Source organism: Corvus hawaiiensis, chromosome 20 (assembly GCF_020740725.1).
Source record: "Corvus hawaiiensis isolate bCorHaw1 chromosome 20, bCorHaw1.pri.cur, whole genome shotgun sequence".
Lineage (NCBI taxonomy): Eukaryota > Metazoa > Chordata > Aves > Passeriformes > Corvidae > Corvus > Corvus hawaiiensis.
The window spans coordinates 4,247,276-4,270,662 of record NC_063232.1 but is presented as its reverse complement, the minus strand read 5'-3'; the positions used below and the strand labels follow the sequence as shown (position 1 = coordinate 4,270,662).

Below are 23,387 nucleotides of genomic sequence, written 5' to 3'. Positions count from 1 at the left end.
GGTCAGCACCCTGCCACCCCTCTGTCCCCTCTGCACGGCGCCAGCTGCTTGTCCCCTGCGGTGTCACCCCGCTGCAGCGTCACCTTCTCAGAGTACATGGAGGGGGAGCTCAGTGGGTTGATGATGACCATGGTGGGCCCGGCGTAGGTGTGCAGGAGGTTGCCGCCGTAGCGCTGGCGCAGCGTGTGCAGCGTGCTGGACTCGTTGAGGTAGAGGAGGCTGGCGAGGTCCTCCACACGGTCGCAGGACGGGGGGTTTGCCTGGCAGCGAGGTTGGGGTGGGGCGGGTCAGGCAGGGAACGGGGCTCTGCCCCATTGGCCCCCCGCCCCGCAGCCCTACCTTCTCCACGTCGTCCTCTTCCACCTCCAGGACGGCTCCATCGTGGTCCAGTTTCACCTTCACCTTGCCCTCGGGCAGGGGACTGCCCGCCTCCGGCCGCAGCTGGCTGCCTGCAAAGGGCATAGGGCACTCAGAGGGGCTGTGCTGGCAGCCCCCAGGGACACCGCAGTAGGGTCAGGGGGGCTCGCTGTGCCACAGGAAGGATGGGGTGCTGTGTCCCAGCAGTGCCCCTGGCTCACCCAAGGAGAAGCCATCCCTGTGCACCAGCCACACCTTCTCAGTCTCGTACCAGGCCTCCTCGGCTGCTATCTGCTCCTCCGTCTTGGCCTGAGGGACAGCAGATGTGGAGAGGTTGTAGTCACCTGCCCCCTGCCCTGTCTCACCCCCTGCCCACATCTCTGGGACTGGAGGGAGCAGGGCTGACTGGTCACAGGGCCATGTGCTGGCCATCCAGGCTACCTTCACAAGCCACAAGCCCTTCCAGCATGTCCCCAGTTTGCCCACTGGGGGGACCCCAGTGGGCTCAGGGCTGCAGAGACCACCAGGGCCCTGCCACAGCTTGGGACAGACATAAAGACACAGTGACCCACAGGCACATTCACTACGGCCACCTCGGGCGAGCCTGGAGGGGCCAAGCTCCCAAACCACAGCCCTGAGAGCAGGCACCCATGCCAGCCACGTGCCAGGATGCAGGGACACCAGACATGCTATGGGGACATGGGACATGCTGCAGGGACATGCTGCAGGGACACAGGACACACTGAGGCACATAATGGAGGCACAAAGGACATGGCACAGGACTGTGACACGGGAAATGCCAGGCTGGCGTGGCCGGCACAGCGGGGATGTGCCTGGCACACGGAGAGCAGGATGAGCCCCAAAGCCAAACCTGAGCTGCAGCAGGGATGGGGCCAAGAGGAGCTGCCGGCGCATCGTCCGCTGGACCCTGGCGAGGCCGAGAGACGGCGAAGGTGAGAAGGGCTCAGCCCTACCCCGCACACAGCACAGAAAGAGGCGGGGAGGAGCAAGCGGGGGCAAAGCACCACTGTGCCAAACCCTGCTCCTCATGCCACGGCCACCACTGTGGACAGCGGGGTGGCAAGTCCAGTGCAGTGCTGGACATACACAGAGCTGGGAAGGACGCTGGCCATGAGGCTGTGCTGCCAAAGCCCTGTGGCTGGGGGTCACTTCACTGACCCTGCTCTGAGCTCTGCCACAGCTGCTTTGGCATGAGCCATGCATCCTGCCAATGCCAGCACTCTGCCCCTTCACACCCTGCTCCACACCCCTGCCCGCCCCAGTTGTGCCAGCTCCACTGAGGGCACCCTCCTGGAACATCTGGCTTCCCGGCACAGCCTCGCTGGGGAGGGGAGAGGCACCCAGCCCTGGCTGCCCTGGCACCTGCCGGCCCCGTGGCAGCCCACGGAGCAGGGTGGGATGGGGAAAGCCTTACGCTCCAGCACGAGGCACGGGCGCAGATGCCAGCCCACCGGCAGACAGAGGATGGCAGGGGGTCGCTGGTGGAGGCAGAGGGCTCCTGAGGACGGGGGTACAGTACCTGGCTGGGTGCCGAACCGGAGGCGGCGGGGTCCAGCTAATGGCAGCAAGGAAGGAGGAGAGAAAGAAGAGAGGGGGTGAGAGGCAGAGAGCAGAAGCAGCACGCTGACAAGCCACAGGGCCCTGGCATGGCCATGATTCACACAGCACCACCAGGACATCATCCATCCCAGCCACCGCAGCGTGCCTGGGGCCCCCGCGGGGATGCCAGCAGTTCCCCATTCCCAACACACTGGGCTGGGCAATGATCCCCAAACCCACCAACAGCCCTGGTCATCCATTCCCTGCTGCCAGTGTCACCCAGAGATGGACCATGGGGTTGGCAGCCAGATACAGGGGTACAGTCACTGTGTGCAGAGCACACAGCATGTCCGGGACAGCCACACAGTGCCCACGTCTCCCCGTCCCTGGGAAGGCGACACGCAAGCACCAACACCTCTGGAATTACAGAAGTGGTGAAGATCCTCTCCAGCCGCAGCTGCGCCTCCTCGGATGGGCTCAGCAGGGATGTGGGGCCAGGGGAAGCAGGGTCAGGGGCAGCCTGGAGGCAGAGCACCATTAGCTCCAGGCCAGCTGCCCCACAATCCTCACAGCCCTGGCACATGGGCTCCAGTGGGGCCATTGCAAGGGCTTTCCCAGCCCTGCAGCCCATCAGCGCTTGGGGCAGGTCCCAGGGTGAAGGCACAGCTGGGTACCAGCGCGTACCCACAGTGTCCAGGGACCTGGGTCCCCACTCCTACACACCTGCTGGGGGGCAGCCGGGGCAGTTTTCACAGGGGTCGGCCGCTTCTCGCTGGTCTGCAGCTTCTTCTCCACATGAAATGGAGGGGAGACAAGGGGCAGTATGATGGAGTGGCCACAGCACACACGACTGCCCCAAAAAAGTGACTCCCACCCACACCACACATCTCAAAACCACTGCAAACCATGCAGGTGAGATCACACCATGCTGCACTGGGGACACTTAGAGCATCCCCCACCGTGCACACACCGGTACCTTGTGCCTCTCCAGGGCTGTGGGTTTCAGAGCAGGCACCTTTGCTGGCTCTGCTTTCCCTCCTGAAGGCTGCACTGGTGGCTGTGGCTTGGCTTCGGCGCCCGGGGACAGCTTTGCGTCCCCTCCAGCCGGCTCACGGGACTTCTCCTGCCTGTCCCCCGGCCGGAGCCGCGGCCGGTGCTCCTTGGTTTTGCCCTTTGCCATGAGGGTTTTGAGCCCCTCTGAGATCTCATCCTTGGGTTCTGGCTTGGCAGGAGCTGAAGGCACCACAGTGGGGGGAGGTGGCGGGGCTGGGGGAGCCGGGACACTGGTACGGCCTATTTCCTCCTTCCTTGGGGGTGGCACTGGCTCAGGAGATTTGGCATCTCGTCCCGGCTCCTTGGCACTGCCAGTGTCCTCCCCTGGCAGGACTTTGCGGACCACCTTGCGCACCACCCGGACCACCTTGCGGCGGGACAGCCCCTGGCCATCGTCTCCCTGTTCCTCAGTGGCTGGGCCCTCCAGCCCATTCACAGCTGCCCCATTCAGCACCGGCTCTGGGCTCTTCCCTCTCCCAGGAGGTGGCTCGGGGCTCTTCACAGGCTCAGGGCTCTTAGTGGGTTCAGAGTTCTTCCCAGGCTCAGGTTTTGGGGGCTCAGCTTTCAGGGGTGCAGATGCTGCATCCTTCAGGCTCTCTGACTGCAGCCACAATGACACCAGTGTGAGTGGAGGTCCAGCCTCCACTGCTCTTTGGGACGTGGTGGTGCCCAGGGCTCTGCCCTGCCACGGAGCACAGCTCCCAGCCAGACCCCAGCACTGGGACACAGCACCCTTCCCCACCAACCTACAGCCCCACAATGGATCCCAGGGCAAGGAGCAGTGGTGACCTCCCTGCCCCACACACAGTGACCCATTGACCCTCAGGCTGCCAGCACGGGGGTAAAACTCAGTGCTCAGGGCATCACTAAGCCCATGACCCTGCATGGTGTCCCCAAGCCCTGTCACAGGGGCTGCTCCCACCAAGGACAAGCCCCATCCCCAAAAGCTCCACCCTGCCCGTGCCCTGTGACACTTACAGCCCCGTCCTCCTTCACGGGTCTTTTCACAGCTAAAGATTTGTCCTCGTCCTTGACCTGAGGGTCAGACAAACAAGAGGAGCACGTTTCAGCCCACTGTGGGGCCTTGCTGCCAGAAAACCCACCAGGACCATTGCTCCATGCCAGCCCCAATTTGCAGCCCACTGCAGGGACAAGGACGTGTGTCCTTCCAGGCTTCCCATCAGCTGAAAAAACAGGGGTGAAGCACAGAGATGCACCCTGGTTATGGCAAACCCCAAAGGTGGGAGAGGTGGCCTGGGCCCTCTCATCATGTGCAGCCAGTGAGGGAGCTGGTTCAGAGTCCCATCACCGCTCCTGCAGGGCTCTGTCATTCTGCACGTCACCCCCCCCCCGGTGTCACAGCACGTTTTAAGTGTCACCAGCTAATCTCTGCAGCAGCCGCAAGTGGGACATGCCAGATCCCTGCTGACCCGGGGAAACCAGGGGCCTCTGGGGGGGGGGGTGGGCGGCCAAACTCTGCCCTGAGCCATGTCTCTGAGTGCCAGGACACTGTGACACTGTGGTGGCAGCATGTGGTGCATCCTGTGGCCAGCACACTCCGACTCGCCATCACACAGCAGCTCCTGGCTGGCAGGTGGCACTGAGGTGGCTCACACTGAGTTAGGGGCTGCACCAGCCACTGGCAAAGCCGTTAGTGATGGTGTTAGTGATCACATGCATGGCTGTGTTGGTGACCCCAGCCCTGGCCAAGCTCCTGTTTGCCTGGCACAGCCCCTGTCATGGCAGCACAATGAGGCTGGGAGTGCTGCTCCAAACATGGTGCCAGCACTGGGCAAACTGGGGGAGCCAGTCAGCAGCGTGACCCAAATGTGGGGTGCAGGCAAACATGCGAGAGAGACTTCCCTTCTGCTCCCAGAATGCAAACCGGGATGAGAACGCCATGGTGATGTCTCATGGAGCCGCAGCCCTGGCTGGGGAGAGAGGGAGAGGTGAGACGGACTGGGGACAGCACACAGAACACCAAACCACGGCCCAGGGTACAGGCATGGTGCCCTTCCCCACCTGGGATCCTCAGGAGTGGGGGTCTGAGCCCACCTGGCCCTGCTCAGCATACAAACAGTGCCCACAGGAGGGGCTCTGGGGACAGGCAGGTGACCAGTCTGAGACCTAGCAAAGCTCACCGTGCAAAAAAAGCCCCTTTAGTCAGGCTGCAGGACCGTGGCCCCACTCCCCCGAGCGGGCCAGCCCGCTGCGGTAAGCAAATGCCAGGGTGAGGGAAGGGATATTTTCTGCCCCAGCTCCCTGCTTGCCCTGACAGCCAGGGTTTATTCTGAGCCTGACCCTGTGCCAGCAGCCGGGCAGCTCTGGTGGGACCTCCTGCCCTGGATGGCACCCGCTCTCCAACCCCAGGTTGTGCCTGGGGCCACTGGGGAGAAGCCCCCTCCCACGGCCAGGTGTGGCACAGGGGAGCCACCAAACCAACCCAGCAGTCTGGGAGTACATCCCTGAGGGCTCCCCTGTACCCCCCAACCATCACCACGCTGTGAAATGCCAGTGCTGGGAGCACAGGCTGAGCACTAGGGTCTGGAGATGAACCCACTTGTGGGTCAGAACCCCCAAACCCCCTGCCCACAGCACTCCCACCTCCAAGCAGCCTGGCACTGCCACAAAGGTCTCCAGAGAGCACTGGCCATGAGGTCCCCACAACAAACAACCCCCAGCCACCAAAGCACCCCAGGGGTGGGTTCAGCCTCACAGTCCCCACTCCCAGTGCCAGGACTGTCTCCCACATGCCCCCCTCGTGCTCCCCAAGCCGTGCTGACCACGCTGGGGGTCCCCACCTTACCAGAGGGAGCCAGGAGCGGGGTTTCCGCCGGGGCGAGCGCAGCACCGCACGGGAGAGGCACTAGTGGGGCGGCAGCCGGCAGCGGGGACAGCTGGGCTGATAGGGCCACCCTAAAAATAGCCGAGGAATGCGAGGGCCCCGCCGGCGCAGCAGCAGCCGGAGGGAGAGCTGGGGGGGGACACGCGGGCAGTGGGGCCTCGCCACCACCACCGTCACCGCCGCCACTGCCAGAGGAAGTGATGTGGGCTCCGCCGCGGGGGGAACTGCCCGGCCTCCGTCCACACGGAGAGAGAGAGAGAAAGACACCCCCAAGCCAAGTGCAGCTGTGGAGCTGGGGGAGCCAGGGAGGGCTCTGTGCCTCAAGATATGGGGTTGCACACTCCTGTACCCCGGGGTGCCTGGTGTCAGAGCTGGGTTCCTGGTGTCGTGCCAGGCGGTGCAACCCTGACACTTCTTGTTCCTCCTCCAGCTTTCCCACGAACACAAGTTCCCCCCAAAATGCTCCTGGGGATGGATAGCACCCCAGCAGCCCATGGTAAAGACATTTTCATGGCAAAGCTGCCTCTGGAAGACCAAGGTCTCCCTGGAAACAGCGGGAGTGGGGCAGCAGGCAAGGGGCTGGGGGTCGGGGGCCTCCCTGTGAGGGGGCTGCTGGAAGGAGCTGGTGGCAGGGAGCCAGGCACACTGGTGGCATGGAGGAGCAGCAGTGACACAGGCATGGCACACTGGGACCCCAGCTGGCAGCTGAGCAGGTCCCTGCCCGATCTAAAGGAGACAGATGTGTCCTGAGCAAAAGACCATTCCCATGGGAAGCAGGGGGTTCCAGCCTGGCACACCCCACTGCACAAGGGACAGGCCACATCAAACACCCTTGGCAGGGCTGGCACAACACAGCAGAGAGTGCCTGTGGTGACATGGGTGTCCCCAGAGAGCTCAGCATTGGAGCCACCTCCACTGGGATGCCCAGCCCAGCTGTTTGGTGACAGCAGCATTTCTGCCGGGCCAACATTATTTCTCTCATTCCTTTGCCAGGAAATTTGGCAGACACATGCTGGCCCATGGCTGAGCCCACTGGACACAAGCCCCCTCCCAGGACCCCTTGGGACTCCCCCACACTGGGACACCACAGCAGCACCAACCCCTCAGTGAGAGCAGAAAAAGAGCCAAACCAAGAACTTCCCAAGCACGGAAAAATGATAAAAGTGCCTCCAACACAATGAGAGTCCCACATCCCACCCTGGTGGGACACAGGGAACCCAGCCACGCCATGGCACAGTGGCCTTGCACCCTGGGGACAGCGACCTGCAGGGAGCTGGGTGCCCGTGGACAGTGGCACGCAAGGTCGGCCAGTGCCCCCGCCGGATGCCTGTGGTCCTGCTGCAGCCCTGGAGCGGTCAGAGGCGTTTCTGGAATATTTCTGCTGGGCCGGCGCACGCCTGGGCCCTGCCTGAGGAATTTCGCTGGTAAATAAATAAATACGAGTGTGGAGCCGAGCCAGCCCAGCTGCGCCACACTGGGAGCAAGCCTGGGACACAGAGGGGGTTTCACCCCATCCCCAATACCCGGCCATGCTGTCCCACTGGCTGGCCCCCTGTCACCCCACAGCACTGTCAACCCCACGAGATGCGGCGGGTGCTGCCCCTGCCCAGCCGGGTCCACAGGGACAAGGGTGACTCAACACAGACCTGGTGAGGGGGTTAAACCCCCCCATGGTGCACAGAGAGCCTGGCACTGTCCTGCTCCAGCTGGGGAGGGGCTTCCAGAGCAACAGCCCAAAATATGTCTATAATTTCCTGTTTCAAAAAGGATCATTTTTATTTAAATTAGGACCAGAAACATTCCAGGGAGCTTAGTGGGGCCTGGGGGAGAACCAGGCCTCCCTGTGTGCCAGCACCTTGTGTGAGAGACCCCCAAGTGCACCCAGCTCCCCAGTCTGGGCTCCCTAGTACCGGCAAAGCCACAGCGTGTCACTCTGGTGCACCACGCAGGAGGAGGAGGCATCCTGTGCCGGGTGCCTGTGCTGCGGTGGTAACCCCACGACACGGTCAGTGCCAGCCCTCTGGCCAGCTCCCACCGGCTGATGCCGTCAAACCACACCACCACGTTCCGGCACAAGGCTGCAGCCTCTCCCATGCAGCCCCAACGGCACCGGCGTCTCCTCTCTCCCTTCCCAGCCCAGCCCCGCGCTCCTGGAAGGCACAAGCGCCTCGCTGGCCCCGTGCGCCAACATCCAACGCACACCTGCCTCCGTGCCAGGGTCACAGCCGCGCCCCGTGTCCACACGGGGTTATCCAGGCAGCACTGCCCAGTGACGCCTGCAGGGCTCCGGGGAGGAGCTGCGGGGAAGCCACCGCTGTGGCTTGGCGCAGACTCCACCCCGCGGTGCCGGCATCTGCTCGAGGAGCACATGGAGCCCCGTAGTCACCCTCACGCCATCCTGGCCACCATCCCGCAGGCGCAGGGCCTCGCCATGCTCAGTGTGGTTCTCACCAGTGCAGGCAACCTGCTCTGCAGACACAGGCATCCTCCATCCCTAAGAAAGGCTTAAAAATACACTAAACAAGTCCAGTTTTATGCTAAACAACGCCACGCTGCTGCATCCCGTGCCACCATGGAGGGGGTCCAGCCGTGCAGGCTGCTGGCTGGTCAGGACGCTGGTTAGCTTGTGGCAGGGTCAGCAGTGGCGGGCAGCAGGCGTGAGGGATGTGGGTCACCCAGCCATTAAGTTTCTATTTATACAGCAGCAGCAGCCGCGTACGCAGGGCTGAGCACGCCGGCAGCAGCTCCCGGCCCCTGGCACGCTGTGTGCCTGCCCCAGTCCCTGGGGAGGATCCCAGTGGGGGACGCCAGCGTGGGCAGTGGAGCAGGCAGTGTCCTTCTGCAAAGTAGCCTTTGGAATTTCCGGGCAGTGAGGAGCAAAGCTCCCTTCTCAGCTGGACCGTGCTCAGTCAGCAAAGAGATGGGGACAGACTTCCTGCAGGCAATGCAGAGCTGGGCTCTCCTGCAGCCCCTCTGGCAGGAGGAAGACCCAACCCAACAGCACCCGGAGCATCTTGGGGGGCAAAACCCGCCAGTGACGATTTGCAAGACCAGATGTATCACTGCTGCATCCCAGCCACAGCCTCCTACTCCTCCCTGTGCATCACTCCTGGCCGGAGCAGCCCCAGCACCCGCTCTTTCCCACAGCCCCTGCCAACCTAAACACCCCCGCGAAGACACTGGCGCTGGCAGAACGCAGGCCCGGCAGGGCCCGTGCCGGGGCCGGCGTTACTCACATCCCAGGCAGCACGGCGTGTCCCCTGGCCGCCCCGCAGCCAGCAGCGGCTCAGCTCGCTCAGCTCCAGGATGGGCTGCACCTTCAGCTGCACCGTCTCCCCCGACTGCCGGATCATCTCCACGATCTCATCCCGGGATTTGTTCTCCACGTTCCGCCCGTTGATCTCCACCAGCCGGTCGCCCGGCACCAAGCCCAAGGCCAAGTCTTTGGTGCCGGCTCCGGGCTCGGCGAAGTGCACGATGCGCCGGTACACCTGCCCGTCGGTGCCGCGGTCCAGCATGGTGGTGCGGCGCAGGGAGAAGCCGAAATCGCCGGTGTTGCGCCTCTGCAGCTCCAGCTGCCGTGGGGTGGGGGGCTGGGGGGGCACCAGGGCGGGCAGCCGCAGCTCGGCAGGGAACCTCTTGCCGATGAGCTCCGGCACCCTGGCACGCAGGGAGGTGGTGAGAGGGGCGCAGGGCTGTCCGGGGGGAACCCCCTGCTTGTTGAGTGGGGTCTCCAGCGTGCGCACCTCCACCTGGGGGGATGGGGCTGCCGAGTGCTCGGAGGGCGTGGAGGTCTCTGAGGTGCTCTCATCCCGGCTTTTCTGGGAGAAGGAGAAGCGTTTGACAATCACCTGGGAGTTCTGCTTGGCCAGGGAGCCGAACTTGGCTGCCCGCTGCAGCACCGAGCCCTTGAAGTTGGTATCCTCCGCCTTGAGATCGTCACTGGAGCTGGCCGTGCTCAGGTGGCCCGAGTCCAAGATGACGCTGCCCCGATTGCTGTCAGAGTCAATATCTGTGAGGTGCAGCTCAGAGCCACTGGCCACTTTAATGGGGATGGGGTTGGAGATCTCCAGACGGGTCTTGGAGTCCCGCTTGGAGGCACGGTTGAGGTTGAAGAAGCCCCGGCGCATGCTCATCTCCTCCAGGCTCTTGAGCTCAGCTGCTGACATTCGCTCCTTTTTCTCCTTCTTCTTCTCCTTCCGGGCCCCATCCTTCTCTTTGTCCTTCTTCATCAGGTTGAACATGGTGATGGGGGGCTTGGGGTGCTCTTGCCCCCACGGCAGGACACTGGGTTGGGGCGCTGGTCACGGCACGGCCGCCTGTGCAGGACAGACAGGAAGGGTGCCATCAGAGAGCAGGACGGCCAACACCCACCCACCACCCTCCATCCACCCCACTGGTCACCCCAGCTGCCACCCCCAACCCCTGGGCCATGTCCCAGTATTCCCACCCTCCTTGGGGACCGCAGCACCACAGGGCTGAGACTGCCCCAGTCAATGTGTCCTCACCCTGGCTGGGCACCAAGCCCCAGGGATGCAACAGGGATGTTCCTGTACCCCCAGAGACACCCCAAAAGAAGCCCAGAAGCCTGGCAGTGCCTGGCACTGGGGCTGACTGCAGGCAAGGCCCTCAGCAGCTCAGGAGCTGTTTTGGAGCAGCACGGGTGGGCAGGGAAGAAAATATCCTGGTGGCTTTTGCAGCAGTTACTGCCAGCATGACAATCCCCAGGGTAAAACCCCCATCCCATCCAGCCACCAGCGTCCTGCCTGCTGTTCAAAAGCCCCTTGTCAAGGAAACAGAGGCCTTTCTGCTGCTCATCCTGGTTCCGGCCACCGCAAACCACAGGGACTGCTGTGGGCAGTGTCCCCACCAGGGAGGAGCTGGAAACACGGCCTGGAGCAAAGGTTGCTCTAATAAACAGGAACCTGTAAAATCACATCCCTCCCAACACTGATAAGTGTCTAATTTTAGCCAGGGCGACGTAGAGGCTCGTGACGCTGCCGGCAACCTCCAGGAACAGTCGCTCTTTCATTCGGGCATCCCGCGCAGAGCGGGGGGAGCACCCAGCTTCCAGTGGGAAAAACACGGCTGGGCAGAAAACCCAGCTCCCTCCTGGAAAACCCCATGTGCACCCAGTGTCTGGGGACACCCAGTGCCTGGGAGCATCCACAGTCTCACCCTGCATGGGGTGCTACGGGACTCCTCTGCCCCTGGGGTAATTGGTAGCCCCCCCCAACCTCCATCGAGCGCTTGGGCTGCCGGTAAACAATTCCAAAGTGGAGCAGGCGGCTGGCAGTGCCCGTGGGACGGGCTGACAGCTATATATAACAGGGCAGGAAACTGCACAGGAACTTAACCTCAGCACAAAGGACAACAGGAAAGCTCCCCACGTTTGAAGCATCTGCTTTAGAGCTCTCTGACGGGTGTGGGGACAAGGTTTGGGATGGGTAGCGCTGCCCACGGTGGCAGTGTGGGCTCTGCCTGGGGTGCGGGGATGTTCTGGGCCAAGCTGCACCTTGGCTCCAGCACAGCATCAGTACTGCATCACCATCACTGCCTGGACCATCTCCCTGCAAGGGCACATGGTCTCCACTGCCCTTGAACACACTCAGTGGGACAAGGGAAACCTGTTTTCCCCTAGGCAAAGCCATACAGGGATGGCAGGGAACTCCCTGAACCTCGCTGCCCCTCGGGGCCAAGGCAGAAGCACACATGCACAGGAGAGGCCTGGCCACAGGGCAGGTGAGGACAGAGCTCTGCAAGCCATGGCACACTGTTGGCCCTGGGTGTGTGATACCTCCGAGGCAGTGAGGGGAAGCAGCCCGAGGGACAAGGTCAGGCTTGCAGCTGCAAGGCTCCTGGCCATGGCCAGAGGCGCTACCACAGTTCTGTCCGCATCATCCAGCCCCGGGGTTCTGGCTGCTCTGCCTTCTTCACAGCACCTGGGGCTTTACCCAGACCCACAGCAGGACCTGGGCAGGGCAGGACCCCAAAACACATGAAAACAACCCAGTTCCTTTCTCCTCTCCCAGAACTGCTGGCTGTGGGGCGATCGCTGACCCAAGCCATGGGACAGCACAGCAGGTGCTGTCACAAAGGGCCCCATGGCCATACCATCCTGGGGGTGCCAGGGCCTCAGCACAGACAATGGCAGGGAGGAAACCACCTGCACCTGTTCCTGTCCCCTCTGTGTGACACGTACCACTGGTACCACAGTAGCCTGGGCATCCCTGAAGCTGTAGAAAGGGCTGCACCCCTGGGAGCACCCAGTGCTCACCCCATGGCTGCTGGGACCCTTCCCGGGGATCCCTTGGGAGCAGAGCCACTCATCAGGCAGGTGCTGGTTAGAGCCTCAGCGCCAGAAGACAGGCAGCCAGCGCGCTCTTTGTCCTCGGCGGTTTCTCTCCCGGCACACAGGCTGCCTCGCAGCCTTTGTATGCCCAACAAAAAGGGGGAACAGCGTTCCCAGCCGCATCGCTAATCAGGCAGCACTGGCGGCCACTGCCGCAGCCACGTGTGCCCCACTCAGGGCCACAATAGGCAGCAGTGGGGCAGGGAGACAGGACTTCTGTGGGCTGGGGAAAGGACTGCAGCATTCCCCCTGCGTTGGTGTCCCCAGCCCGTGTGGAAATTGTGGTTTGTTCCCTTTTCCCCAAGAAAGCTCCTGCCACGGATGGGTGCAGCCCAATGCCGTGAGCAGGAGGCGGCTGCCGAGCTTCTCCTTGCTCCTGATTCAGCCCCAACGCGCCTTCCCTGACTCAGCCCGGGCTCGCTCCGGGACTCCCCTTGGCCAGGCATGTTTGGGGCAGCAGCGTGCATGAGCCGTGACAGGGAAGGGAGAGGCGCCCGCCAGTGCTGGCTGCGCTCTGGGATCGCACGCGAGGATGCTGCTGTGTGACACTGGGCTGGCAAAAGATGAGGATGTCACCTTGGAAGGGCCAGATGGCAGAAAGAGAGATGCACCTCAATGCTCCCCAAGCCAAAAGTCCTCCCTGAGCCACTCAAGCAGCAGCCAGATGCACCTTCCTCCATGTCCCCCCCCCACCACAGCCATGAGCCCCCGTGTCCCTGCCAGGGCGTCAGGGAGTTCCAGGCAGGGAGGAAGGCGTTCACTGAAACTCCCAGCCACTCCTTCCCTCCTCGAGACACAATCTCGTCTGACACGCTCCCGTGCAGGGACCTGCACAGCAAGTTTCACGGTCACCTGCCCTCCCTGCTCTGCTCCCTGATGCCAGCAGTAGGGCTGTGCTCCCACACCACTTTGGCACAGGAGCTGGTGGCTGTCCTCTGCTTGGGCACACCATGTTGGGGTACCCCATGCCCTGGCTGCGCCCAGCCAGGAAGGGATGATGCTGTGCCAGGGAGCAGGAGCTGCTGGCAGCGATTCCGAGCGGCCAGGCCAGCTCCCACGCAGGGCAAATGGGAGCTGACCTGCGTGATGGCTCTTTGCTGGACACAAGTTTTCCATGAAACAAGGAAATTTAGGGGGTTTCCAAATCCCTCTGCAGTGCCTTCCCTTACAGACAATGCTGGAATGTGTCAAGAGGAAAACAATCCCGGATCTACCTGAGTCACAGATGAGATGTGCCAACAGGCTGTCCCCAGAGCAGGATTTCAGGCCCTCCTGCTGCAGGAACCCCATGTCCAACAGCAAAGGAGACCCAGACTGGTTGTGAGGGGTCACCCTGGGCCAGGAGGGTGCAGGGGGTGCAAGCATCTGCCTCGCCCCAAAGCCAGGAAATGACACAGCTTGAGAGGTCTTACAGGGTAAACCCAGAGGGAGTGGGGCAGGATCCCAGCTGGGCTGCCAGGTGGGAGATGGTTCCATGACCAGCTGAGGGAGGACAGGTGGGTTACAGCCCCCTCAGCACAGGGCACAGGCCTCCCTCATTACCCTTTTCCAGCCCCAAATTCACAGCCTGACACCCTGCATGGCCCAGCCCATGGCAAAGGTGAAGGGCTGAGCCCCAGCTCGTCGGTGGGCAAAGTCCAGGGCTGATGCAGGTGTGGTGGGAATGCTCAGCTCCCGACTGGGATGGGACAGTGGGCAGGGGTCCCCTAATTCTGGAGTGCCAGGGCCAGCCTTGGGGTGTAGGAACACACTGCCATGTGACCACACTTTCCTGTAATTGCCCTAAGTTTAGCTCTGGCACTGGCTGACCAGAAAATTTGCATCTCACAGGCCGGCTGGAAACCACACGATTTAGGGATGTGCATCCCAGCCCTTGCCCGATGCTCCAAATATTCCTCTCTGGGAAAATTAACAGGCGCTGGGGTAGCCACAGCCCTGCGAGCCCCCACCACCCCCAGCACAGCAGCTTGCTGAGGGCCACCACCTCTGTCACTCCAAAAAAAGTGCCTCAGGTGCCAGTGGCACCGGCCCCAGCAGCGATGTGGTTAGTGGCGAGCCAGGCTAATGGCTTTGGATGCAATTCCCTGGTGGTGTGGGAAAGGCCCAGGCCAGCGGGTTCTCCCTGGAAGCAGGGCTGGCCCTGGGGAGCCCTGCAGCGGGTACCGGGGTACCCAACACGGAGCACCTGATACGGGGCACCCTGCAGGGGGGACACACAGGGACACGGCACACAGAAACACACCCCGCACAAGGTGACACACACATGCAAACCCGCACACGCCTGACACCGGGGGCTGCACAGGCGCTGCAAGACAAGAGCGGGCCATGCCCACACCCACACCCCGCAACCGGGGGGCGGCACCGGGGGGGCCGGCACCCACCCACCCATCTACAGCCGTTGTGCAACGCCGCGGGGGCACGGGCACGGCTGAGCTAAGCTCAGCTCGGCTCAGCTCGGCTCGGCTCGGCCCGGCCCGGCCCGCCGGGGGGGCGATGCAGCCGCGGCCTGCCCCGCGCCGGGCGGTGCGTGCCGGTGCCCCGGCCGCGGTGCGGGTGGCCGGTGGCCGGTCCCGGTGGGATGGCGGCGGGTACTCACCCAGCGGCGGCGGCGGAGCGGGGCCCGGTGGTGGCGGCGGCGGTGCCGGGCCCCGGCGGCGGCGCGGGGCGGGGCGGGGCGGGGCGGCCCCGCACCGGGGCGGGCACTGCCGGCTCTGCGCGCGCCGCCCGCCGCGCCGGGCGCGGCTCCGGAACGGAGCGGGGCCCTGCCCACCCGGGAGCGCCGCTGCGCCCCGCAACCCGGCTACAACCCCCGTACGGACCGGCGCCCGCAGCCCGGCGCGCAGCCCGGATCGGTGCAACCCCCCCCCCGCCCCACAGCCACGAACCGGGGTGACCCCGCACCCCCCCGCACACGGTGTGTGCGCACCCCCGGTGGGACACGGTGACACACCGTCCATCTGGCGGTTCCCGCACGCACACACAGCCCGATCCTCACGCACACTCACGTGTTGTGCTCTCGCACTGGTGCACACGCAGCCCCGTGCATCGCACAATGCACACACGCACTCCTGGGGTTCTCCTTTTTGGAGGAATCCCATTAGGAACAGGACTGGATCCAGACAGGGAAGGCTGGAGGCTGCTGGCCAGAGCAGGGTGACCAGTGCCCACTGGCCCCAGTGTGGGGAATACAAAGCCGGCCATGGCAGAGCTGCCTGCGGAGCCATTCTGCAGCTTCTCCCGCAGCACCTGTCCCCAGCGAGGGCTGTCAGCCTGCAGGGACTGACTGTGAGGACAGTGCGAGAGTGCCCTGCTGCTCTGTCCAGGAGACCGCCCGTGGTTAACAATGAGCATCTCCCAGCACACCCAGCAGCGAGAGCAGCATAGTCTTTGTTACACCCCTTCCACTGGTGTCCAGCTTTGGGACGTCACTCTGGGGTTGGTCACACACAGCGAGAATCCTGGGACAGATGGTTTCAGGATAAGCCCTGCCATATCAGTGCTGGGACAACCTCCCTTCCTATCAGGTGTGGAAGCAACTGGGCCCAGGAAAGCTGGAGTGGGTCTTTGGGAACAGGGGCCCCAGAGAGAGGCATCCACAAGCTCTTTCCAAAAGCACTTTTCAGGCAGTGCTCAATCTCTGATGGGAAGATCAGGATGGATAGAGAGACGACAGGGACAGTGCCCTGTCCCAAGGTACCCCAGGGGACTCACTCCAAACCCCTACTGCCATCCTGCCATCTCTGGCTGAGTCCTGTGGTCCTGGCTCTCCTACCATCAGCCTGTGAGCCACTCTTGGGACACACCTTTCTGGGTGTCATAAGCCCTGCTCCCTTGCAGTGGTAAAGCTGGCTGTGATTTCCAGCCCACAGCCTGTGCCCAGGACATGGTCCCAGAGCAGCAGCAGAGCAGGACACATGGGGCATGGCAGAGCAAGCTGGCAGCTGAGCAAGGAGCCCTGTGCTGGGCCCTGGCCCGAGGGAGGAGTGGAGTGGAGGAGATGCAGCCCTTGCAGGGGCGGAGGACGGCGGCAGTGAGCGCAGCTGCCTGCTTTTGTCACACTGTCCTTTGTCCCAGGCACGTGGCACCAAGCGCAGGGAATCGCAGCCATCCGGAGAGCAGGGATGGGGTCGAGTGATCTGGAATGGCGGCAGAGCCCGTCTGAACTTTCAGGAGGGTTTTCCAGCTTCGGTGGCGAGGGCACACATTGTGTGGCTGTACCTCTGCCCTGCTCGCTGGCACAGGTGGGTGAACAGCCAGTTACAGCCTGTGGCAACTCCTGCTTCCTTATCACGCTGGGCAGGTGGTGATGGGCTGGTGCTGGTTGGAACTGCTGAGCTGTGGGACAGCACGGGGTCCCCAGTGTCACACAGCCCTGCCACCAGCAGCCACCCACTGGGGCCACTCTCCTGCCACATATCCAGGGTTAAAACACCCCGTGTTTTCCAGTAAGCTGGCCAGCTGTTCCTGTCTACATGATCCCATCTGGCTTTGCCAGAAACAGGTTGGGTTGCCCTGAGCAGCTCTCCCTGGCAGGGGGTTCCCCAGGCACCAGCAAATCCCACATCCAAGGAAAGTCTCTGTGTTGCCCAGGGTTTTCTATGGACAAGCGGGACAGAGCTCCGGTGCCAGTGGCATTTTGCGTGCCCCTGGCAGGCGTGGATGGCTGGCCAGGGCAAGGGCCTGGAGCCGGGCTGGGAGGGGAAGCATCTGTTTTGCAGCACCGCGGGGTTCCCTAAATAGGTCACTGCATTTTTATAGTCTCTTGGATCTAGAAAAACCAGTTGTTCCGGACAACCTGCGGACCCGCCAGCATCATCAGCTCCTCAGGCACTCGCCACTGTGCCCCCAGGTCCTTGGACACCTGCCCCAGCAGCACTGTGAGCAGGGCCAGGAGCTGGGGGGGCTCACAGCAGCCTGAGCCATATCGGGGTCCTGTTCTCTGCTGAGAGTGACCCATCCCCAGCCATGCCCGGTGTGGGCTGTGCATGGCATGCTTTCCCCCCACCTCGCCCCTGGCTTGGGGTGGCTGCCAGCTCCAGGCTTTGCTCTGGGGTGGTTTTCAGCCAGAAACAGTTTTCCTGTTGCAGGGGGAGGCAGGTCCCTGTGTGGGGTGCAGAGGGGTGTGCAGTGCCACCCACCCGCGGTACACCCGCATGCGCCGATGGTGTCCCATCCTGCTCGGGCTGAGCTCTCCCTCTAGTGGCACCAGGCTCCTGCCAAAGCCTCCACACTCTGGGGTGGCCGGAGCCGTGACCAGGGCATGTCCGAGGGGCTGGAGTGAGCTGGAGGGCAAGCTCGAAGCTGACCTCTCCCCTCAGCCAGGATGCCCACAGCAAGTGCACAGGGAGGGTGCTGGGAACGCTTCGCAGGAGCATCCCACCACCAGCCCTCCATTTTGGCATCCTTGCAGAGGGCAGGTGGTCCTGCCCTTCCCATTCCCTGACCCAAATTTGCTGGGATGTGGTGGCACAGTCACCTGGCGTGCCAGGCCTTGGGGGTGCAGCCCCACGGCTCTGTGTCACGGTGATCCCCCCCAGTGACACCGATCCCACCCCTATCCCCATCCCGCAGCAGCCAGCGAGGGGAAGGACCCGCGCAAACCCCAGCTTCCCCCGTCAGGGCAGTGCCCTGCCTGCAGCAGGGGTCCCCCAGAACCCCGCTGAGCCCCACGAGGCCCGTCTGGTCGGGTGCCACCCTGCCGCGCGTCCCCGCAGGGTCCCCCGGGCCGGGCGCCAGGCCATGCCGCAGGCAGCGCTGACGGGGCGCTTTGTTTTGTGCGGCCGCGGCTGCCCAGCGGGGAGACAAAAGGGGCAGTCAGACGCGGGCGAGCATTGTGCCGGCAGCCATGCGCTGAGGCAGCAGCCCGCGCCGCCACGCTCGCCTCGTGACCCCCGACGGCCCGGGCTGTGCCCGCCATGGTGCCCCAGGGCCTGCAGTGCCCGCCCCACGGGAGCCCCGCATGAGAAGGGGGCTGTGGGGCTGGTGGCGGTGGTCACCGCAGGGCCGAGGCCTCCCCAAGGTCATGGCAGGCGTCCTGGGTGTGGGGTTGTGGTTGTGGCAGCGCTGTGTGGAGCGCTGGGGCTCGGCGTGGCTGTGGGGACGTGTCTGCCAGGGCCACGCCAGTTCTCACCTCCAGCCTCCCTCGGCGGTGATGGGAGGAGGGTGTTCACACCAACGCGGTGATGGGGAACACACCTTGGCTGGTGAGGCACAGGGACAGTGCCTGGTAGACACTCCCCCGTGAGCCCACCGCCCGCAGGGTCTCATGGGGAGGTGTCCCCACGGTCCCCACGGTGCCAACTGGCGCCAGGGCCAGGCCAGCCCCCAGGCTCACCCCGTGACGGCGCGGTGCATTGCCCCTGGAAAATGCCAGCGCGGTCAAATCGTTGAGTCATTTGTGCCCAAGATTATCTGTGCAAACAGCCGCCCCGATTATTTTTTTTTTTTATTATCAAATTTTTTTTCTTTTTCCCTAAGAATGTGGCTCAGACCATGGGGATGAGCAGCTGAAATCTCTGGGGATCAGCAGGACAATGCCAGAGCAAGCATTGTGCTGACGGCTCTGCAAACGCTGGCACCGGTTCCCGGCCAGCAGTACCCTATAAAAGCTGAGCCGCTGAAGTAGGCAAACATTACATGGGCGAAGCAGCAGTAACCGCCTGAGCTAGGTGAGTCCTGGACCGATGCGCACCTCTCCCACCTCACCCCTCTGCTGCCAGCTGGCTGGGCAGACACCCTTCCTCCTGCCTGGTGGCAAAAGACACCCAGAGGGACCATCGCTGTTTCCCATGGCATAAGACAGGCTCACACATCCCCGCTGGCAGCCGGGGGGGGGGGGGGGGGGTGAGAGCCCCTCTACAAGAGGGCACCCCACTCCTGGCACCCACCGGCATGGCACGCTGGTTGGCATGTCCCACCATTAGCCAGGGCTGTCCATGGGAGCCCACTGTGCCTCCCAAGGGACACTGGGCAGGGAGAGGGGAGCAGGTGGGTCTGTTGGACACTGCCAGGCACAGGGCAGCCCGTGCCCGCCACAGCTCCCTGCTCTGGCTCAGGGGTGCTTTTCCTAGTGGTGGTCTGGCCTCGGGGAAGGAGAAAGGGGGATCGGGCACTGTGCCCTGGTGGGCACGCAGGCTCCGTGCCATGGCCGGGAGGAGGGAAGGGGCACTGCAGCAGTGAGAAGGGAGCACCCTGCTTTGGATGTGTCCCACAGCCCCCTACTGTGCCCCCTTCCCCATCCTTGGGCTGGCAGGAGGGTGTCACTGAGACTGGTGTGGCTTGTCCCCAGCAGTGGGGCAGCTGTCCTTGAACAGGCGCTGTGGGTAGTGGGCACAGGGCCGTCTCCCAGCCTCGCGAGCGGGCAGCAGGGGTGCACAGGAACATGCTGCAGTAAAAAATGGCTTTTCCTTCTTTCTCCAGACACCGATCCAGCAGCAAAGATGGCTCAGACAAACCCTCTGCCTGTTCCCATGGGCCCGTGGAAGGTACGTCCTTGCATCCCCTGTATTTTGCCTTTCCCTGTGTGCAGGTAGGGAACAGGGAGAAGGGCAAAGCCCATCCTCCAGGGCCAGGAAAGTCGCACAGCGGGCAGTGAGGCAGGGACAAGCACAGGAAACAGGCACCCCTGTTCTCTGCCCATGGGAATGTGCCTCCTGCCTGCTCAAATACCTCCCGGGTGTTTTTCATAAGGGTCTTCACAGCATCCCGGGCCAGCTGTGCCCTGCTCTTACCAGGCATCCGGTGACAGGCAGTTGCAGAGTCCCCAAAAGCCACCGGCTGTTGTTCACCCTCCCCTGTCCATGCAGACAGGGTGAGCAGTGGGCACTGTGGAGCAAGGTGGGGAGCAGCCCCGAGGGGTCTGGCAAAAGCCCCAGGGCCATAGGTCGAGGAAGGAGTCGAGAGGGAGAGGAGAAACACGTGCACAAGTGAGAAGCATCCCGTCGAAGCCTGGAGCTGTCGCGGGAGAGGAGAGCGCCAGCCGCAGCCCCCCGGGGAGGTGCCCCTCGCCCTTTCCCCCGTTAATCCTCTTTGCCCTAGAGCGTTCGGAGCCGAGGCCGGGAGAACCGCCAGCCACAGCCCTGCCACCCGCCCGTCCCAGAACGGCTCCGCTCCTCTCTCCGGACGGCACCGCTGCCCCGGGAACTGATCTCCGCAGGGGTGAGCAGGAGAGCGGAGCGGGGGCCAGCCTGCGGCTCCCCCGACACCAAGGCAGGGCGTCGCGGGGCCAGCAGTGCAGGGACGTGGAGGCGTGCGGGGCTGTGTCCCAGCCCAGAGGGGTGCCCAATGCAGCCTTCGCTGGCTCTCTCCCTGACGGAGCCACCCTCCGTCTCCAAGAGGCGCTGAATTGCCTGGGGCCACTGCCGGGCAGTTTCCAACTCGGCAGCTCGCTCTCCGTTCCAGATCACCGTGTACGACCAAGAAAACTTCCAGGGCAAGAGGATGGAGTTCACTTCGGCCTGTCCAAACATCATGGAATGTGGCTTCGACAACATCCGCTCCCTGAAAGTGGAATGTGGCGCGTGAGTACCCAGCTGCCATGGAGGGGGTGCTTTCCCAGGCGGGCTGGCTGGGAGAGGGGTGCCCAAGCATGGAGTGGGACCAGCTGTCCCCGCTCTGCTTGGCTGGAGCCAAGCACCACAGCCAAGGGAAGCCAGGCATGGGGGGATCCCACCCTGCCAGGGCAGAGCAGCCAGCTCCGGGAAGCACTGATAGAGGGAGAGGGCCAGAGGACAGTGGCAACACCTTTGGCATCATCCAAAACTGCCTCCCACAGTGTTGGAATAGTCAGGTTTGGAGCTGCCCGAGGATGCAGCAAGGGTCAGTGCTCAGTGAGTGGCTCTTGAGCTTAGCCTGGTCCCCATCCTGTCTGTGTAACCCCACGAAGCACCAGCCCTAGAGAACCACCTCTCACCCCAGGGCCCTGCCCTCCTTTGCCCTAGGCTTTCCCTGCACTGCACAGCTCCCAGGGCCAGGGCAGAACCCTCCCGCAGCTTCTCCAGTCCTGAGAGGGGTAGAGAGCAGAGCCGGGCTTCTCCCTGCACACGGGAATCTTCCCTGGCACAGGCAAGGCACCTCCCGAGCAGCTCAGGGAGGCCGTGTGTCGGGAGCGGTCCCCGCGGTGCACATCCCTCCGGGGCGGGGAGCAGACGAGCTAGATTTGTGCTGCTATCTTTAGGACGTGTAATGCTAATGGGATTACAGCAGCATGCGTGCTCACGCCGTAATCAGCTCCCTGCTCCAGTTGACATGTTCCTAATCAGGCTGCTCACCTTGCACAGGGCAGGCTGGCTGCAGGACATGGCACTGGGGCTCAGTGGCAAGAAACCCTCGACACGCCAGCTCAGGCCCTCTGCACCCTTTGTACCCCATCAGCAAGGGATCCATGCACTGAACAGCCCGTGCCACCCGCCTTCCAACCCCCAGCCCAGGCTCTGTCCCCAGTCTCCTTAAGGGGACATCCCCACCCTGGAGACAGGCAGGTGCTGTGTGGGCAGCACCAGGGCTTGCAAAATGTGTTCTGCAGGGTGGAGGCATCCCACTCACCTCTCCTTGTTTGCTTCCAGCGAAGGCAGAAAGGGGAAAGGCCATAGGTCCCTGCTCTCTGCTCAGAGCCAGATGGGCTCTGCCTGCTTTGGACATCAGGAATTCAGGTCTTTTCAGCAGTGTCAGGTTGTAATTGGGAAACAAGTAAGAAATGAGGCCTTTGGGAGAGAAGGGCAGCTGGGGCATCCTGAAGCGATGCTGGTCTGCATAAATAACGACAGAGCAGCCAGGGGGAGAACCACCTGTGCAGGATGGGCCCCAGGATCTCCCCATCTCCCACTGCAGCCGGGCATGCCGTGGGGGTGCCTCCCCACCACCAGATGCAGTTTCACACTCCCTGGGTTCTCTGCCCACATCCAGCACCGCTTCCCCTCCTCCCAACCTGTGGGCAGAGGCCAGACCCCAACCTCCTCCTTGCACCTACATCCTGCCCCTGTGCTAGCTCCAAGCAGGAGCCCCTGAGCTGCCGCAGAAAGCCCTGGCAGCCCTCGCTCTGTTTTTGCAGCTGGGTCGGTTATGAGCACACCGGCTTCTGTGGGCAGCAGTTCATCCTGGAGAGGGGAGAGTACCCGCGCTGGGACGCCTGGAGCGGCAGCAACGCCTACCACATCGAGCGCCTGATGTCCTTCCGCCCCGTCTGCTCCGCTGTGAGTGTCCCACGGGCCTCTGGTTCCGTTAAAATGTCCCAGGCCATGGCAGTGAGGTTAGGAAGGGAAAATACAGCTATGCCAGGGGCAGGCTCAGTGTTTCCCCCCAGTCCCAGCAGGATTTGCTCCTTCTGTCCTGTTTATTTTAAAGTTTTTGAGGGAATTTCTGGGCAAGCCTTACATGACCAGAGCTAGGGGACAGCCAGTCTGAGACAGTAGCTGTGGCATAGCTGACACCTCCCAGCCACCCAGAAAACTCCAAGCAGCCAGGGTCTGAACACCTCCCTCTCCAGGAAACCCTCTGGGTAATGCTGTAGGGAGTGACAGCCCTGCCATTCCCACCCATGCTGGGGCGGGAGCACCACCTCCCCCTCAGCCCCTGCTCTCCCCCTCAGAATCACAAGGAATCCAAGATCACCATTTTCGAGAAAGACAACTTCATCGGCCGCCAGTGGGAGATTGCTGATGACTACCCCTCGCTGCAGGCCATGGGCTGGGCCAACAACGAAGTGGGCTCCATGAAGATCCAGTGCGGCGCGTAAGTGACGGGCCAAGGACCAGGAGCAGCAGGACAATCCGCTGCCATCACTGTGCCACCACGGTGGGAGGGGGACACCCTGTAACCCCCCTGCTTACCTCTGTCCTTTTCTTCCAGCTGGGTGTGCTACCAGTATCCCGGGTACCGCGGCTACCAGTACGTCCTGGAGTTTGACCACCACGGTGGAGACTACAAGCACTGGAGAGAGTGGGGTTCGCACGCCCAGACCTCCCAGATCCAATCCATCAGGCGTGTCCAGCAGTAGCTCCCCAACTTCCCAGTACATCTCTGCAAGGTTTCGAAAGCTCACCGGCTCCCTCTTGGTGCTAATACTCCCCTCCCGAAATAATCACCCCCTCTTGTACTACCACTGCTTATGGAACAACACTCCCAAAACGGTACCAATCGCCACAATTGCCAATAAATGTGACTGAAAGAAAAAGATAAGACAGCTTGGTGTGTGTTTGCTGTTGTGTGTTTGGGACTGAGGTT

General features: G+C 63.0%; 2 protein-coding genes across 25 annotated transcripts in view; one reads left to right on the top strand and one right to left on the bottom strand.

Moving 5' to 3' along the window:
• MYO18A (myosin XVIIIA) overlaps positions 1 to 14,801 on the bottom strand; it is a 36,660-nt gene extending 21,859 nt beyond the window's left edge. For 6 of the 24 annotated variants that reach the window (XM_048324390.1, XM_048324369.1, XM_048324373.1 and 3 more), the window contains exons 1-11: positions 14,764 to 14,801; positions 9,052 to 10,134; positions 3,949 to 4,005; positions 2,894 to 3,571; positions 2,641 to 2,703; positions 2,333 to 2,437; positions 1,898 to 1,933; positions 1,229 to 1,285; positions 579 to 666; positions 340 to 449; positions 84 to 260 (exon numbers count right to left, since the gene is read on the bottom strand). In XM_048324390.1, coding sequence (XP_048180347.1) covers positions 84 to 260; positions 340 to 449; positions 579 to 666; positions 1,229 to 1,285; positions 1,898 to 1,933; positions 2,333 to 2,437; positions 2,641 to 2,703; positions 2,894 to 3,571; positions 3,949 to 4,005; positions 9,052 to 10,059 — 2,379 coding nt within the window. In that variant the 5' untranslated portion in view covers positions 10,060 to 10,134; positions 14,764 to 14,801. Of the gene's footprint in view, positions 1 to 83; positions 261 to 339; positions 450 to 578; positions 667 to 1,228; positions 1,286 to 1,792; positions 1,934 to 2,332; positions 2,438 to 2,640; positions 2,704 to 2,893; positions 3,572 to 3,948; positions 4,006 to 4,833; positions 4,902 to 5,776; positions 5,939 to 9,051; positions 10,135 to 14,763 lie in introns of those variants that run through there. The other 18 variants (XM_048324384.1, XM_048324386.1, XM_048324389.1 and 15 more) reach the window with 13 other exon arrangements.
• A 4,002-nt stretch (positions 14,802 to 18,803) lies between these two features.
• On the top strand, positions 18,804 to 23,342 carry CRYBA1 (crystallin beta A1). The gene is given in 8 exon segments (XM_048324612.1): positions 18,804 to 18,821; positions 18,823 to 18,835; positions 19,587 to 19,651; positions 20,205 to 20,324; positions 20,568 to 20,686; positions 22,216 to 22,357; positions 22,753 to 22,895; positions 23,013 to 23,342. Coding segments are annotated over 8 exon segments (768 nt in total). The 3' UTR covers positions 23,161 to 23,342.
• Positions 23,343 to 23,387: the final 45 nt, after the last annotated feature.